At 45.8% G+C, this 18195-nt stretch overlaps 1 protein-coding gene across 1 annotated transcript in view; it reads right to left on the bottom strand.

Annotated features, from left to right (window-relative positions):
• PAPPA (pappalysin 1) overlaps positions 1 to 18195 on the bottom strand; it is a 205919-nt gene that overhangs the window by 108712 nt on the left and 79012 nt on the right. The window contains exon 7 of the mRNA XM_009907093.2: positions 10372 to 10879. Within this exon, the coding sequence (XP_009905395.2) occupies positions 10372 to 10879 (508 nt within the window). The remainder of the gene's footprint in view (positions 1 to 10371; positions 10880 to 18195) is intronic.

Below are 18195 nucleotides of genomic sequence, written 5' to 3' on the forward strand. Positions count from 1 at the left end.
GGAGTCACCATCCCTGCAGGTGTTCAAAAAGGGATTGGATGTGGCACTTGAAGCCATGGTTTAGTAGTCATGAGGTCGTGGGTGATAGGTTGGACTTGATGATCTTTGAGGTCTTTTCCAACTTATTGATTCTATGATTTAAGAAGATCCTGGCCAGAAAGATTAAGATCAAGACCGAGTGAAGCAAGCACACCGTGGGCTCACTGCATTGCACACCCTGGGCTCACTACATTGCACACCCTGGACTCACTGCATTGCACACCATGGGCTCACTCCATTGCACACCCTGGGCTCACTCCATTGCAGTCCATGCAACGAGACACCTAAAAGGCTTCTGCCTTGTTTGTCATTGTATCCAGCAAGGCATTAAGGACAGAATGGATATTTTAGTCTTACTGCAGCGTGGATTTCAAATCCATGCCTGGTTGAGTGCAGCTCCAAATTGAACTGAGACTTGGAATTTATTTCCTAGAAAAATGTATTCAAATAAAATGCCCAGGAAATGATCAGGCCAAGAGTTCAGTGAAAGTAGCTGAAAAAAGCTGTACTGGCTGACACTGCTGGTAAAAAGGTAGGTAACACATTTCTGCCTCTTCTGCGGTATTTGAGGCTCACTCCAAGTTTTACAAGAGAGTTATTTTTAAGTCGTTGCATAACACATGTCTGTCCAATATTTCTTCCCTCAATCAAGCAAAGAAAATACATTTGTTATTCCTGGGAGATTTCTGGTGCTTCTTATCTTATTTAGAGCCCAAAATAAAGACGCACACAAGAAGGCAAACATCAGAGAGGAATTATTATCCATGAGATAATGCACAGCCTAATTTACCACATATCTGAGACTGTTTCACCTGCAATAAATTATTTTGCCCAGCTGGAAAAGTCCTGTTTGACCTTCATTCTTTTTTTTCATGCAGCTGAAAACTCTGCTACTACATCGAGGTCGCGAGTTCAAATTCCACCCTGGCTGGGAGTGATTAAATATATCAATTTCTAATAGTATGTATTTGGCTAATAATAGAACAGCTGTTAATGCTCACTTTTATTTTCCCTTTTTTTCAGGGATCCTTGCATATGGCTAAGTTGTATTCTGCAGATCTGATCTCTCTCCAACCCCTGTGATTCTCTGTATAGCCCAGAAGGTACATTGGAGCTGTGAATCCAATGTAGCAGCAGACCTTGGGGAGGAGTCCCTGGCTGGAACAGAGCTGGCACAGACAATCCCCAAGCAAAGCATCTCTCCCTACATGGAGCAGTCCTTCTTTTCTGGCCCTTCCCACGCTCTTGGGCCATTTCTCTGAGAGGCAGCTGGGGGTCATTCAGATCAATCCAACCTTTTCATGTGAGTTGATGAAAAACTCAACATGAGCTGGCAATGTGCACTTGCAGCCCAGAAGGCCAACCATATCCTGGGCTGCATCAAAAGCAATGTGACCAGCAGGATAAGAGAGGTGATACTGCCCTTCTGCTCTGCCCTCATGAGACCTCACCTGCAATACTGCATGCAGTTCTGGGTGCCCCCAACACAAGGACATCGCACTGCTGGAGTGGGTTCAGAAGAGGCTGTGGAGATGATCAGAGGGCCGGAGCACCTTCCCTATGGGGACAGGCTGAGAGAGTTGGGGTTGTTCAGCCTAGAGAAGAGAAAGCTCCAGGAGACCCTTATAGAAGCCTTCCAGTACCTGAATGGGGCTTACAAGAAAGCTAAGGAGGAACTGTTTAGAAGGCCTTATAGTGACAGAACGAGGGGCAGTGGATTGAAGCTTAAAGAGAGGACTTAGACTGGCTGCTAGGAAGAAATTCTTTACAGTGAGGGTGGTGAGACACTGGAACAGGTTGCCCAAGGAGGTTGTGGGTACCTCCTCCCTGGAGGTGTTCAAGGCCGAGTGGAAGGTGTTCCTGCCCACGGCAGGGGCATTGGAACCGGATGATCTTGAAGGTCCCTTCCAACCCAAACCATTCTATGATTCAAAGCCAGACCCAGGCTGAAAACTTCCTCTGGGCTGCTCTGCCTCAGGAGCACAAAAGTACGGAGGTTTAGACCTGCCCTTACTACCTTATTGTTGCATCATGTGCAGCCGAGCCAGAACAGGAGCTGCGGAGCGTGTCAAGCGCCAGCTCCAGTTACAGCCTTACATAAGAAACCGCAAGAGCGGAGAATCACAAATCTATCACTACAGCTGGCACCGCACGGCGTCTTCACACAGGCTTAGCAGAAAAGCTGCCTACTGAATGGGCACACGTCGTCAAATTGTTCTTTCTCTTCTCCAGGGCAGGGTTCAGGCAATTTGGCAGAGGGTGGCAAGGGAAAAAATTGCTCTATCTGTTCTGCGTGTGGGGTCAGGAAGCAGGTTTTATTGTTTTGCAGAGCTAACCTGGCACCTCTAATGAAGGAAGAGAGGAAGGAGAGAAGGCATCAGCACGTGACTGCCAGCCGTCAAGTCACATCAGCCAAGTGGAGCCGTACAGTCCCGAGAGCTGGACACTGCTAGCCTCCAACCTGTAACTGGGAGCTCTCTGTAAGAAGGCACCTGCCGTGCTTCTTCCCTGGAAGACCCAGCACACTACCAGCAGCTATAAATAATGACAACTGCCACCTTGGTACTTTGCAGCACAATGGATGTGAAGGAAAGATGCACAACAGGCAATGGAAAAGAAGTGTTTTGCTCTTCTGGCTTCCCCAGCCCTTGGTGTGGAGCAGGTGTACGTGGTCCTGTCTGGCACGGGGAGCAGGATCAGCCAGCCCTGCTGCCTCCTTGCCCAGTCCCACCTTTCTGCTGCCATGCAAGTCAGAGATGAGGCTACACTGTTCAGGAAGGGGATGTTGGTGGTGAAGATGCTGCTGGGTGGAGGACTCTGCTTTCTACCATCACTGTGCCTCTGTTAGGGTCAGATGAGCCTATGGCCAGTTTCCCATTTTAGGAAGAGAAGGTCTAGAACAAGCACTTTACTTTTTGATTCTTTCTTCACGAGAAATGTTCAAGATGATTAAGCAGAAGCCTCTCAGCATTTTAAGGGGCCTCTAAGGGAGACTGGGACAGACCTTTTAGCAGGGCCTGTTGTGACAGGACAAGGGGTGATGTGTTTAAACTAAAAGAGGGAGATTTAGACTAGAAAGAAAGCAGACTTTTTTTTATGCTGAGGGTTGTGGCCCAGGCTGCCCAGAGTGGTGGTAGATGTCCCATCCCTGGAACCATTCCAGGTCAGGTTGTCTGAGACTCTGAGCAACCTGCTGTAGTTGCAGATGTCCCTGCACACTGCAGGAGTGTTGGACTAGATGGCCTTTAATGCTTCCTTCCCACCCAAATCAGTCCATGATTCTATGAAACAGGGCAATCAATACTGGCTATGTGAGGAAGAAGCTGACAACACAGTCAAGGGTAGAGGAGGGCTCAGTGAGGCATGAAGACAGATAATGCTTTCCAGCAGAACTGCAGAGCCTTCACTGAGCTCCAGGACTGCTACACAGTCCTACACCAGCTGAATATTAGCCTTTACAGCATTGCCAAAACTGACCACAGGCAGCTCTGATACAGTCAAAGCTCTTCACTGACACATGGAGGTTTTCGGACAGCGACCACAGGGCCACTGATCCACCTGGGAAACTAAGGTCAGAGAGGAACAAATCAAAACATCCTTAATGCAAGAACCCTGGATAAAGACCTAAACAAGAACTATGAGTGTAGCACTGTACTTGAAACTGGAAGTTATAGGGGCAAGAGAAATCTGGTGGGACGCAAGGGTGTTTGGTGACTGCTTCTTAGGAAAGCTCAAAATAGCTTTGTCTGTTCGGTTCTGCAACCTAATGATAGGGAAGCTCTTAGGAATGAGCAAGAAAGTATGAATAAGGGAAAATCTGTTCATGTTGAAGCTTGGTAAAAGCATTTGCTCTGGAGATGAGCTGTAAACTTTCACATGACTGCAGATAGGGATCTGTAATATATTACAGGAGAGTAATAATATGGAGAATTATGTAATTGTGGGAAAGAATCTCCTAGATGCAGACTACAGAATGAATGCTTTTAATGGTGCTGCAAGGTGTGAGAGCAGGCATCAAATACTTGGAGACTCAACAAGAGATGGCACTATTCTGCATTTCTAGTAGCTGTAATAAGTTGGACTGAAAGAGAAATTCAAATGGAAATGTCTTTCAGGTATCTCTTTGAGGTTAACTAGCAAACATCTCCTGCAAATAAAGATTTGAACTCCTAACGTCTAAGTATCCTTGGAGAACACAGACCTGAAGCAAAGGCTCAGTAGATGCAGAGAAGAAAGGAGTTATAATATAGAAATGACTGTGAACCATCAACGGGATGGAGGTATCCACACAAAAAAGCATATGAGGTGCTTGCACGCATCAAGGCAAGGCATTGCCAGGGTAGCTGGGTAAGAATTCGTGCACAAGGACATCTGGAATACCACATCCAGTTCTAAAGCCTGTTGGAAACCCAGATGTGTAGCGTGCTGATATCACACAGACAACCTAGCAGCTCTTGCAGATAAATCTGGACATGTAAAATGCTTTCTTAACATTTCCGTCCTATCCTAGATACTCCCCGATATTTCCTGGCATATCAAGAGAGGTTTGGCACAGTAACTGCGGAGGAGGGGTGAGCAGAGGATGGTGATAATGTGGGCTTCAGCTCTTGGTGTCGGGAGAACATCCACCCAGTGATCTGTATCTTGTTTGGGTGGAAATATGGTGTTAATTATCCTCATGACAGATGGATCTGGCAATTCATTTCGGCTGCTTTAGATCATACATTCCTCTGGCTGGTAGACCTTCAGAAAATAGAGAAATAGATCTTCAAGATGAAGGAAGGAATGCCATAATAAGGACAGATGTTGCCTTGAAATATTAGTGATGCATTCAGCAGGCTTAGGTTTACATACCATCACTGTGATACTCAAAGTTTTCCAGTTCTCTGCTCAGCTGGGCCTGTGTCATACAAACACAGCCTACCTAGTCAGGTCAGGGGCTGAAAGGCACACCAAAAATTAGCTGGAATGAATTATTGCTCATAATGATTTGCCACTGCCGATTCTCCAGCCTCTCTGCTGGTTCATATTTGTAGGAATTCACCAAATATTTCACACTCACTCAGACTCAGACCTGATTTCCATCTCCTTCAACTACATCCAGAAAAAATTCTTTCCTGTGAGGGTACTGGAGCCCTGGAGCAAGCTATCCAGAGATGTTGTAGAGTCTCCTTCTCTGGAGAGATTCCAAACGCAGTTGGACATTGTGATCCTGAACAACCTGCTGTGGGTGACCCTGCTTTAGCAGGGGGGCTGGACTGGATTATCTCCAGAGGACCCTTCCAACCCCCATGATGCTGGGATTCTGTGACACTCAGTCTGAGGTGTCTGACAAGTCACTTACATGGCCTTCCAAGCGGATACCAATAACAAATGGCAAACACATCTGTAAACCAGACCTTGAAACAAACACTTGTTTTGGATAAAGAACAGTGCTGGAGGACATGAATCTCTAAGGACCGATGAACAATGCCACAGCAGCCCTCCAGCTACCTGCAATCACAATAATGGCAAGTTCCCTATCACTCTGCCATCACTTCAAGAAGCCCTGGTAAGATCTGCACTCCACCATCTGAGGTGTGGAGTGCAAGCACAGTAAATGACATGGGCTTTACAGCCTTATCACTGGTGGAACTCCAGACTCCAACTAAATACTTAAAAATACTGTGCTTGCTTAAACAACTGTAGCTAGTTGGCAACTGATCCCCTCCAACTGAGCAACAGAAAAGGATCAGGCATAGAACATAGGTGCAAAATAACCAAACCTGAGTACAACTACACATTCTCTGTATGAGCAAATGCAAGCTTCATTCTCAGTCTTTTTTCCTTTCTTTTCAAGCATGAATTTAGTATCTCTAGGTATCAAGTACTAAAGCTCTAGTCAGTGCAAGAATGGCTCAGACATATATCTCACAGCTCCACATACTTGTTTCTCAGGGATGTACAACTCTGCAGACCTAAAACTCATGCTAGCTTCATGCCGGGATTCTTTCTAAGGCTATTTTGGTCAGTGCTTTTGTCTTAAAAAAGCCTACAGGTTAACACCACAGACAACTCAATTCACTGCCATCCACCACATTTTGAGGTTTCCTACAAAATCTGTGGCAGAAAAGTTGGGAAAAGTTCCAATTCTTAGAAACTTTTCCAGTTATTCTGACAGCTTTCCAAAACTAACCTCAGTGTCTCTTGGCTTGGCCTGCCAGAGGGGAGAGCACAGACCTCGCCAGCACACCCAGCTGCTCGCTGCTCGCAGACTCAGCTGCTGAGAGTGCCGTGGGACTGCTCACCCCAGACTGTCCCAGTGGAACTGGGACCTTACTGTACCTGGTATATCTTCAGGAGAGCATCTCATTGTGAGCACTCACTTCTCACTGAGCTCTTGAGAAACCAGTGGCTGCTATAAAAAAAATGCAAGAGCAATGGGGAGTTTCCAACAGCAGTGCTGTGAGCATGGAGGTGTTACAGCAAGGGCAAAGTCATGGCAAAGCAATTGCCATGCTCATCACCATGGCTATCTTGCACAACATTTCTAGAGAACAAGGTACAACCCTCTACATAAGAGCACAACCCAAACTTTGGATGAAATTCTGAGCTGAGACTTTGAGAGTTGCAGATGAGGCTCCTTCCTTATCACTCCTCGCTGTGTGAAGACTCAGCAGTTCTGTTGCTGCACCTGCCCTGACCTCTTTTCTTTTTTATTCCCCCACTGATTTATTTAGCTTTCTGCTCTCTTCCGAGGCTCTGACTCTCATTTTTGTATCACAGATACCAGCTCTGGCTGATCACACTCAGTGGAATTGAGTGTGTCTTGCCTGGTTTCTGTAAGGTCCAAGGATGAGGTCCTGTCTCTTAGAAATGTTTGTTAGGCTCAGCTTCAGCCAAGAGCTGAGATTAAAATTCAGCTTGAGAGCAGAAAGTCTGCCATTATTTTGCATTTCTTAATAAAAGGTTTCCACTATTCTACTTATTTACTCTCCTCCGTGAAGCACCCAGTGCTGACTAGGCAAGGGCTATCCATTAAAGCTCTCTCTCCTCTCAGCTTAAAGAGAAGTTCCCTCTCTTTGACGGGAAGAAGGCAAGAGAAATTAATTTTTCTTTCAACATCACCACACCTGGGGAAAGGATCTTGCTCACAGATAACAGTGCAAGCAAATATTTCCTTTGGGAGAAAAAGAGAAAGTGAAGATCAAGGTCAGAGAAGGCAAGAGTAAAGATATGTGACTGTCTTCAAAATAAGCTTCCACAGAATTTGTGGGGGTGTCGTTTTATTTAATATGGAAAACATGCAAAAGCACAAAGGAGGGGGAACTGGCTTGGGGCTTACAGGGAGATAAAGGGGCTGCAGCGTCTGGTTGCACCGATATGCTGAATTCCAGCTGTACAGAGTGAGACAAACATGCAGATGAGGTTGAGGGAGACTGCATTTACCTCTACACATACTGATAGGTAGGAGCACAGCCCAACACCTCTGCCCCTGACTTCCCTGAAGCACCTTCTCTCCTGCCTGCTTACAGAGTGCAAAGACTGTGACTAGACATTGCACAAGGTGCTAATGGAAAACCCATCTTGCCTTGGCCTCTACCATATAACCACAACCCCATGAAGAGTTTCAGTATGTTTGAGGTGTCTCAAGGTATAGGACAACAGCAACTTGGACATCCAATAGCAGCCTGCAAACCTGTCTGACCACCCCTCACCAGGGGCTGCGGAGCAGTGCTGTGCTCATATGCCACTAGGAGAGAAAGTCACCCCACTTTTCAACATTTCAAAAGCATGCACAAGTCTTGAATCAAAACCAACAATGGTGCTCAAAAATCTGTATCTTTGACTTTTTACTCACTGACTAAAAAGTTCATTTCAGCTTTCCATGTGTCTCACCACAGCCCACTGGTAGCTCCTGGAAAGACACAGAGCCAACCTAAGGCCAGCTAGATGGGAGGGCAGGGCTAGGTGAAGTGTGTCAGCCTCCAGGAGCACTCATTTCAGTCTGCTAGTCACAGGTAGAACCCAGAAAAACGAATGTAAATTTGCTGTCTGATTTTTAGCTGGCTACATAACCAGGTGAGATGTACAAACAGGTACAGTAATGTTATCCTATGTTGTTGACTCAGTGATGCACAGAAAGCTGTCATTAATCCCTGGCTACTGATTTAATGACCAGAACACTTCAGTTAGCTAGAAACTAGCAGAGACCCATGAAATCATAGCAGAAGACAGTGGAACAGAACTCAGAATACAAGCTGTGTTTTGGTTTCCCTCCTTCCTTCCTTCCTTCCTTCCTTCCCTCCTTCCTTCCTCCCTTTCTTTCTTTCTTTCTTTCTTTTCTTTCTTTTCTTTCCTTCCTTCTTTTCACATTCTGCTATGAGCTCAAAACTGGACCTGTTTCTGTGGGAACTTGTGCTAAGGTATGCAAGTATTTCAAAGCAAACCAGTCCCATTTTCCAAGGAGAGTGGGCCAGGATTCAGGCAAAGATGCTTTCACAGCAAAACCATGGGAAAATTCACCGTTTTCCACGTTTCCCATATGCCAATATTCACCTCAAGTCAAGTGCCAGCAATTGTTGGAACAAGGCTACAGCCCAAGAAAGCACTTAAGCACATGCTTAACTTTCAGCACATGAGTAACATCACTGATGTCCTGGGTCTTGTTTGTATAATCACTATTGTTAGTTACCTTGAAGTTTTAAATCCACAGGGGCCATTTGCATCTTCTAAGCTGCATAATTGGGCCATGAAAGGGATGGTAGCTCATAATTACTGAAATGTTAATTAATCATTTTTATTATATTTAAATATGCTTTAGAAGACCATAATGATGTATGCTTCCTTGATATTAGCTGTACTAATTAGATCATCTTTTCTAAATTGGAGTGCAGTTTTCTTAGCAGGTTTCCTTTTATCTGGTGCTCATTTTTCAAAAGACCTTCACGTTGTTCCCACAGATGAGTGAATCACTTCCAGGGAATCATGTTATGCAAAAGATGTTTTGCTTGCTGCTGCAGAATGCCTTTGGGTAGATTATGGAGCACCTTGAAATCACTAAATATTTTGAAGTTGGACTCTCCTCAACAATCTTGCATTCCTTGAGTAGATGAACATAGCTGCATCTGGGATGGAACTCAGTCCCTACAACAAACCAGTGTGTTTGGCATGTTTGCTGCGTTAGAACAACCTCACTCCAACACAATTTGTTTTATTGAAAGCAGAAAATGAAAGTGCCTGAAATACTTTTAGACACCTAAACATGCAAAGTGTATTTTTCCATCCTTCCTTTAGCAGCTAATTGCTGCTGCAGCAGCGCTGAAAGCCCTGCTCTCTCCTTCTCCATCAAAATGCTACTTTCAACTGATTTCTGAAAAAATGATGGCCATGTTCCTCCAGAGGTCCCCATTTAGGTTATCTTAAACACTTAACTTATCAGAGCTCAGATAGTTTGCAATATCCTTTCTGATTAAGCAAAGCCTGAATTTCACCTCTCTGCACAAGCTGCCCGGAAATTTCTCCCAAACTCCCCATAAAATCTCAGGCTGCTTCACCTGAGTGTGGAGCTCCTGTCAAAATAGAATAGAATAGAATAGAATAGACCAGGTTGGAAGAGACCTTCAAGATCATCGTGTCCAACCTATCATCCAACACCATCTAATCAACTAAACCATGCAACCAACACCTATCAAGTCTCCTCCTGAACACTTCCAGTGATGGTGACTCCACCACCTCCCCAGGCAGCACATTCCAATGGGCAATCTCTCTCTATGAAGAATTTCTTCCTAACATCCAGTCTAAACCTCTCCTGGCACAGCTTGAGATTGGGTCCTCTTGTTCTGGTGCTGGTTGCCTGGGTCGAAGAGATCAACCCCCACCTGGCTACAACCTCCCTTCAGGGAGTTGTAGACAGCAAGAAGGTCTCCCCTGAGCCTCCTCTTCTCCAGGCTAAGCAAACCCAGCTCCCTCAGCCTCTCCTCACAGGGCTTGTGTTCCAAACCCCTCCCCAGCTTTGTTGCCCTTCTCTGGACACCTTCCAGCAAGTCAACATCTTTCCTAAACTGAGTGGCCCAGAACTGGACACAGGACTGAAGGTGTGGCCTAACCATTGTGGTGTACAGGGGCAGAATGACCTCCCTGCTCCTGCTGGCCACACTGCTCCTGATACAGGCCAGGATGCCATTGGCCTTCTTGGCCCCCTGGGAATATCCTCTCTGGGTCATACCTGGCACCTCTATTTACTTCCAAACCCTAGCAATCAATTGTGATGCTGGAGACTACCAGGAATGGGAGGAACAGGTGTTTGTTTTCCTCTGAACAAGCCTCTTCAGTACTGGAAGCAGTACTTACGTGTCGACAAATCTCCTGCTGAGGTTGGAGATGACAACTGGAGATCCAGACTGGAAAGGAGGGTCCCGAACCACTTTGTACTGGATGGGTTTGCAGTCCACACACAAGGTACTGTGGGGCACGGAGCTCAGCATGGCAGCATCGATTTCCAGGTGCTCATCCAGAGTATAGATCTGGATCCCATACACCTCCTCCCCAACTTGTCCTGCATCCAGTTTTATGGTCAGTGGGATGTCACAGAAGACATTCTGCGGCCCAAGAGAAATGTTCTTCCCGCTGATGGTGAGCAGCTTGATGTCGTTCACTGCTCCGCTGGAGTCCCAGTCTGGGGAAACAAATGTCACCCAGACTGTGAGGGACTCTGGAGTCAGGGGGTAACGGAACTCCAGCTGCAGGTAGCAGCCCTGAGGCTCAGGGCAGGCTGGGGGTACTGTGTGTTGGTTGACTGCCGAGTTGGGACTCCATGTTCTGACACTGGATTTACAAGGCTGCTCAACATCAGGGTGCCCTGGAAGGGAACAAGGAAGCAAAGATAGGGCACAAAAGAAGTTAGAAAACGTGGGTTAGCACTGGCATCAGTCTTGAAATACAAACTGGTGGCATGAGAACATATCTGTCCAGGAAACTAATTGCATATTTGAGCAGAAGCACCATGGCCAGCAAGGAGAGGAGGAATGAAATGCCGATGTCTCCTGGCTGGGTGAGAGATGCAAGCCCAGTTTAACTGCCCAGCTGGGCCGAACAGCACACAGCACACACCGTGCCAGTGCATCTGGTCCTGAATTTCCTATTTCAGTGCCTTCCCCTGAGCCAAACAATGATATTTCCCAGCAATTCTACTTGGTGCTTTACCTGATAAACAGAGTCACTTTGCCTTCAGTTCACCTCTGTGCCCTTACTTATTCCCTTGCCTCTCACTCTAAAACACAACCTTTTTCTCTTCAACAAAGACAAGAAAAGAGCTTTTGTTGATTCCAAGGAGCTGTGGCACTATGCTGTTGAGGCACTCTAGTGCCATTTACAGGCTAATCCAGCACGCTGTGTAAGACCCTTTTTTTTCTGGAGGTACATGAAGCTCAGGTCTGAACTGACTCTGTGCTTGCTGTGGTGGAACAGCAGGCACTTGTACTTCTACATTTCTCACCGTTGGCTATGTTCAGCTACATGGGAGGTATTGCTAAAAACTAATGAAAGCCACAATGCTTTCTGGGCTCCCAAATACTACGGTAACATTACAATTTGGCACAGGGTCTGGATCTGCAAGATCCAGAGAGGTCAGATGGGTGGAACAGTTGGTAACAGAATCCAGTGAGAGCCATAAATTCCCTATTCTTCCCAAGTAGTCACAAGAAAGGGGAACAAGCAGGACAGAGAGCAGGCGAAGTACACAGAAAAGAAGAAAGAAAAAAGTAAAGATAAAGAACAGTAATGAGAGGAGAGGAATAGAGAAGGGAGAGGGTAAAAAAAGTAAAACAAGGAGAGCACATCTGTTTGTAACTGAGAAAGAAAGCAAGATAAAGCACAGGGCAGACATGGACAAACAGGACATCACTGCTAATTTGAGGAGAAAAGGGCAATGTGTAAAGGTTATTCTTACTGTCTGTGATCCTATGAAGTGCTAGAAATGTGCCCCTTCTGTCAAGGACAAGCAGCACAGGGAATTCTCCTGTCCATACCAAATGAACTCAGATGCAGAATAGATCTCCTGGTATCTCAGGTAGTTCTTCCACCATCCAACAAGATCATCCTGCAGATGCACGACTTCACCATCACTCACACAAACCCACAGCCCCACTCTCCACCTCACATGCCAGAGAGCAGCAGGAATGCCACAAGCCTCAGCATCTGGAGACACCACAGCAGCCATATATATTTTGAAGAAAGCCAGAATTCCATTTAACACGCTCAGGTTTCCCCCCCCCCGGCAGGCTCACAAGTGCTATGTGTAATCACTGAACATCCCCCAGGACTCACATTATCTCACAACACTTGCTGACCTCTGCCTGTGCTTGGCTGAGCCTGCCAATGGCTTTCTCAAAGGCTCATAGAAGGCTTCTGACTGAAGCCCTGAGAAGGTGTTTTTAACCCTAGTATCTCAGAGGGCTTTGGGAAGCTCTGTGAATCTTATCACTGCCATCTCACAGATAGAAAAAAAATGGGGTTGATTAATGGCTCACAGCCTTCTATCATCAAAGGTGATTCCAGCCTGGGTTCCTACCAATACACCTCTGCCAGTTCACAGCCTCTGTAAGACTTAAATAGTGACTAAACCTACACACTTTGGTAGATCAAGGTGTGATCCCTGGAGTTACAGGAATTGGGAACAGCCCCAGGGAGTTTGATGCAGATCATGACCCCAAAATGAGAGATTGACTGTAATCATCCATAGCCTAAAAACATCAATTAAGTTGAGATAAAGAGACTCTGAAATATCATCAAACACTTAGACCTGCACAAGAAACATTCATTTAACTGTGGGAGAAAATGGAAACCTTATTCCATGTAACACTTAGATTTCTAGAGATGGGCAAATGCTATGAAAATGACAAATATTTGTATACAAAAAAAAAAAAAAGAAAAGGTGCCCCTGTGCATCTGGGTTCTGAAAATCCTTTGGCTTATGAGATCATCAATAAGACTGATCATAGAACAGAGTCTTGCACAACATTATGTCTTGCCTAAGACAAAGGGACATCGTTAACAATGGTTGAGCAACAGACTTGGTAGAGTTAGATGATACTTGGGTTCAATGATCTTAAAAGTCTTTTCCAGCCACAATGGTGATATGAATCTATGAATATGTGAGTGCTTGTGAGAGTAACCCAAATGTCATCTCCTGGGTAGCAGAGATGGTAGGCTGGGAGAGAGGCTTCCCCCAAAACGCTGGCCACGGATACTTGTGTCTGTACAAGCCTTCAACATGCAGTCAAGTGAAGTGGCTGGGGTAGATGTCCTTCTGGTACATGGGCAGAGACTTGTCACACTTGTATGCACAGGTGACACTAGACACACTTGCCTGGACACAATTCTGTGCATCATGCTCTAGGTGAACCTGCTTATGATCCCCAGAGGTCCCTTCCAAACCCCACTCTGCTGGGATTCTGGGATTCTGTACAAGGCCATTTGGGACCAGCAGTCTCTTGGGATGCAGCTGCTGTCACAGCTACAGCTCACCTGCCACATGTCTTACGTGGTCAAGAGAAAGGAACTATCCAGTGGGACTCTAACGTTCACCTGAGACAACTGCACTTGTGAAAACAGAATAAATCACTCTCCAGTGAAAGACTGCCACTGGGAAAGGAAGGGCACTGGGGCAGCCTAAGGCAGCAAAACCTTTTCTTGTGTTCTCGTATTTCTCTCAGTCAGTAGTGAGGCAGGCAGTAGGAACTGACTGATACATGCATATATTGCACAGTAAGGAAAGGTACTTACCTGGCTTTGAGCCAAGATCACCTTTCAGATATTAAAGTCCCCTTAGACCAAGTTGTGGGGGTGCTGTAAGGTTTGCTTATCTAGCTGCTGTTGCTGGTTAGAGTTTTCTTGCTCTATGATGAAGGTAAAGAGTAAACCAGAACTGTCTGACCTCCAGTGCCCTCCCACAACCCTTACCAAGGGGCACAACTGGCTGAAAAAGAATCAGAAAGTATCTCAGCCTGGAGTGCTGGACCCCACAATATTCAGGCAAAAGCAGAGCACTAGTCAGGATGCAGTCCCCGTTGCAGAGCTGTGCAACGATCACAGCTCACATGTAGTCCTGACCACATCTGGTGCCAGCTACTGGGGGTAGCTGTGCAAGGTGACAGTGCTTGGAGACCTCCAGAAAACTAAATCAGACCAACCAGGTTCAGAGCTGCTTCAGAGACATGTCAAAAATGTGATTTCCTGGTAAGAAGCTGGATGAGTACTATGAAACCTTTTCCATGAGTGTCGTCTCAGATTTTGAAATGAGTTCATTTTGGCCATGTGTGTGGCTCCTTTGTGCTCACTTTCCATGCACATTCAGGCAGTGGAGATTTACACATGAACATGTGCAGAAAGTGAATTTAAAGCCTGCATGCTTGAGTACTCACAGATAGACAATTAAAGAAGCCAGACAATGATCTAACTGTGCTATTTGTAACTCAGAGCAAGTGCAAATAGGCAGAGATCCCAAATGTCAGGGAGGGTGGCAGTGACGACAGGAAATTACAGAGCAACAAATACCACACACTGGGTATATTTTCATAGAATCAAAGAATGGTGGGGATTGGAAGGGACCTGTGGAGATCCTCTAGTGCAATCCCCCTGCCAGAACAGGTTCACCTAGGGCAGATCACAGAGGGACACATCCAGGCATGTTTTGAAAGTCTCCAGAGAAGGAGACTCCACAACCTCTCGGGGCAGCCTGGTTCAGTGCTTCATCACCCTCACAGGAAAGAAGTTTTTCCTTGTGTTGAGGTGGAACTTCCTGGACTCCAGTTTGTGTCTGTTGCCCTTCACATTACCACTGGGCACCACTGAAAAGGGTCTGGCCCCATCCCCTTGTCCCACACCTAGCTATTTATCAGCATTGACAGCTGTTCTTCTCCATGCTAAACAGCCCCAGGTCTCTCAGCCTCTCCTCATAACACTGATGTTCTATTCCCTTACTCATCCTTGTAGCTCTCCACTGGACTCTCTCCAGTAGTTCTGCCAGCACCAGAACAAGAGGACACTGTCTCAAGCTGTGCCAGGGGAAATTTAGGCTCGAGGTGAGGAGAAAGTTCTTCACAGAGAGCATAATTGGCCATTGGAATGTGCTGCCCAGGGAGGTGGTGGAGTCACCATCCCTGGCAGCATTCACAAAAGGATTGGACCTGGCACTTGAAGCCATGGTTTAGTTAGTCACGAGATGTGGAGTGATAGGTTGGACTTGATGATCTCTGAGGTCTTTTCCAACCTTATTGATTCTATGATTCTATGATTCTTGAACTGAGGAGCCCAGAACTGGACACAATACTCCAAAGGAGGCCTCACTAGGGCAGCGTAGAAGAGGACAAGCACCTCCCTCGACCTGCTGGTCACAATCTTCTTAATGCACCCCAGAAATCTCCACCCTAAAGCGGAGACAACTTATTAATGTAGCACGAGGCCACGATTCCCAGATTGTCTTTCCAGAGCCATGGCACAACAGCAACTGAATGAGACTGATAAGGATCAGGCTGCACCCTTCATAGTTAGGAACACAGAGGCACACACTGTAAGAAGAGGAAATTAAATGCAAAATGCAGCTAGTAATAAATCTTAGAGTGGCTTAGTTTCTCTAGGAATAACGCTGCTGGCAAGACGAGTCAGACCTAGAAGTTTTTGAATCAGAGCTCACTGGAGAAATTTGGAGAGAGCTGCCTATCTCCATGGAATGCACAGTTCCTTCAGAACCAGCACACTGCAAAATTTGGTTTATTTGGCCAAAATTTTATTATGGAACAGAAGATGGGAAGAAAGTCCTAGCAATACTGGAACATTGTGTTTTGACATTTTTTTGGAAGAAATGGTTTCATTTTTGCACTTTGAGACACTTTTTCCCCCCTTTTCTTTTATTTTGATATTAAAAGTTGCTCTTGCCCTAGATTATATGCTAAAAAAAGGGATATTTTCAAATGCCATAATTTCACTGAAGTTCATGAAAGAGGAATTATATGAGCTAAACAAAACATTTTGGCCAGCCTCAAACACTTTTTGTTTTCAATTTTCCTTTATGGAGAATTTCAAAAGTCTCAGGTTTGCTTCCAAACAAAACCAAGCTTCAAAGTCTTGTAAGCCTTGGCTAAGTGGAAATTCCACCTTCCACCCTGCACTACTACTGCAAGTGGTCCAAACTTTGCTAATCCTGCGTACTTGATAATCCAGTCACACTCATAGCTGGAGTGCTGCTTCCCATGATGGAGCTCTTGATGAACCTCCACCTGAAGGGCAGATGTGTTCTGTGCTGTGCCTCACAGCCTTGGCCTTGGATGTCCAAACCAGTGAAGAGAGAGAGAGAGAGAGAGAACCACAACCTCTGCTGAGCCCACACATCTTGTTCCATCATGCAACGAGGACACAGCTTGCTGCACGTGCTGACCTTAGGACGAGGGAGCCAGCACTGCATGTACCACAATGTTAGAATAGAATGGAATGGAATGGAATGGAATGGAATGGAATGGAATGGAATGGAATGGAATAGAATAGAATAGAATAGAATAGAATAGAATAGAATAGAATAGAACAGAACAGATTTTACCAGGTTGGAAAAGACCTTCAAGATCATCGAGTCTAACCTATCACCCAACACTACCTAATCAACTAAACCATGGCACAAAGCACCCAATCAAGTCTCTTCTTAAACACCTCCAGTGATGGTGACTCCACCACCTCCCTTGGCAGTACATTCCAATGGCCAAGCTCTCTTTCTGGGAAGAACTTCTTCCTAACATCCAGCCTAGCACAACCTCCCCTGGCACAGCTTGAAACTGTGTCAAATAGCCTACTTGCAGAATCATAGAATTGTTTTGGTTGGAAGAGACCTTTAAGAACACTTTGGGGATGTTCAGAGGGTATGTAGACCTGGCACTTTGGGACTTGGTGGTGTTGGGTTGATAGTTGGCCTTGATGATCTCAGAGGGCTTTTCTTACCTAAATGATTCCATGATTCTAAGATCATCAAGCCCAGCTGTTAACCTAACCCTGCTAGGTGCTGGGTTTAGGCCACCACTAAAATTATTATGGAATAATTCACATACTCTAGCTGCAGGACAGAGAAGCCCTTAATGTAAAGAGGTTTGGGTCATGAGCTTGCAAAATCCAGGGACTGGCTTTTGAGTTCTCTGAGCCTACTCATGTGTTTTGTGAAACCTGGGACCACAGCATGCTATTGCCAAAAGAGCAGCTTGTTATGGACAGATTGAAATAATATTATGGCCTTTCCAAACCCTAATTTGTGATCACTGACCTCTGTATGTTATAATCTTAACATGCTCTACCACATCCAGCTACTTACATAATGGCAAGTGGATATGGAGGAGAGTTAAGGATGGAGACATAATGGCATTGTACAACTGGCTCTGCAGACCATTTTCCCCTCAACCTGCTCTGAGAGGAGCAGTAAGAATGACTTACAAAACACCCTGAACCAGACTGGGCTTGACATAGTCACCTGCATTCATGCTGCATGCAAGAGACAATCTCCTCTCAGCCTACCTGCTGGTGTATCCCACTGCTATTCAGTGCAAATGAAAGCAGCAGAAATCAGGGCCAAATAAATAACACACAGTTCTTCACTTGTGGAGCTGGAGTGTAAGGAGTAAACAGCTCCCCTGAGGAATTAATCTGGCAGATGTGAATGGTCAGCATTTCTTGGCACTCTGCTGTTTTCTGAACATCAGGTTCAGCTCCTGGAATTCAGTTAATTCTGGGGCAGGGTCAGGACACAGGGGCAGCACAGGTACTTCAGCCAGTGGCATTGCCACAAGGCACAGTGTATGCATCTGTCCTCCAGTTTTGGTCATGATACACACAGGCATAATCAGTCACTCTGGCAGGTTTTCCAACTGCCCTTGTGAATCTCCTTCTGCTCTGGCCCATCTTATCATAGAATCATGGGCTGCTTTAGGTGGGAAGTCCAAAAGCCCTGCAGTGTGCAGAGACATCTGCAACTAGAGAAGGTTGCTCAGAGCTCCAAACAACCTTCCTTGGAATGGTTCCAGAGATGGGGCATCTACCACCTCTCTGGGAAACCTGGGCCTGTATCTCATCACCCTCAGTCTAAAAAACGTCTTCCTTCTATCTATTCTGAATCTCCCTCTTAGTTTCAAACCATCACTCTTC

Source organism: Dryobates pubescens, chromosome 29 (assembly GCF_014839835.1).
Source record: "Dryobates pubescens isolate bDryPub1 chromosome 29, bDryPub1.pri, whole genome shotgun sequence".
Classification (NCBI taxonomy): Eukaryota; Metazoa; Chordata; class Aves; order Piciformes; family Picidae; genus Dryobates; species Dryobates pubescens.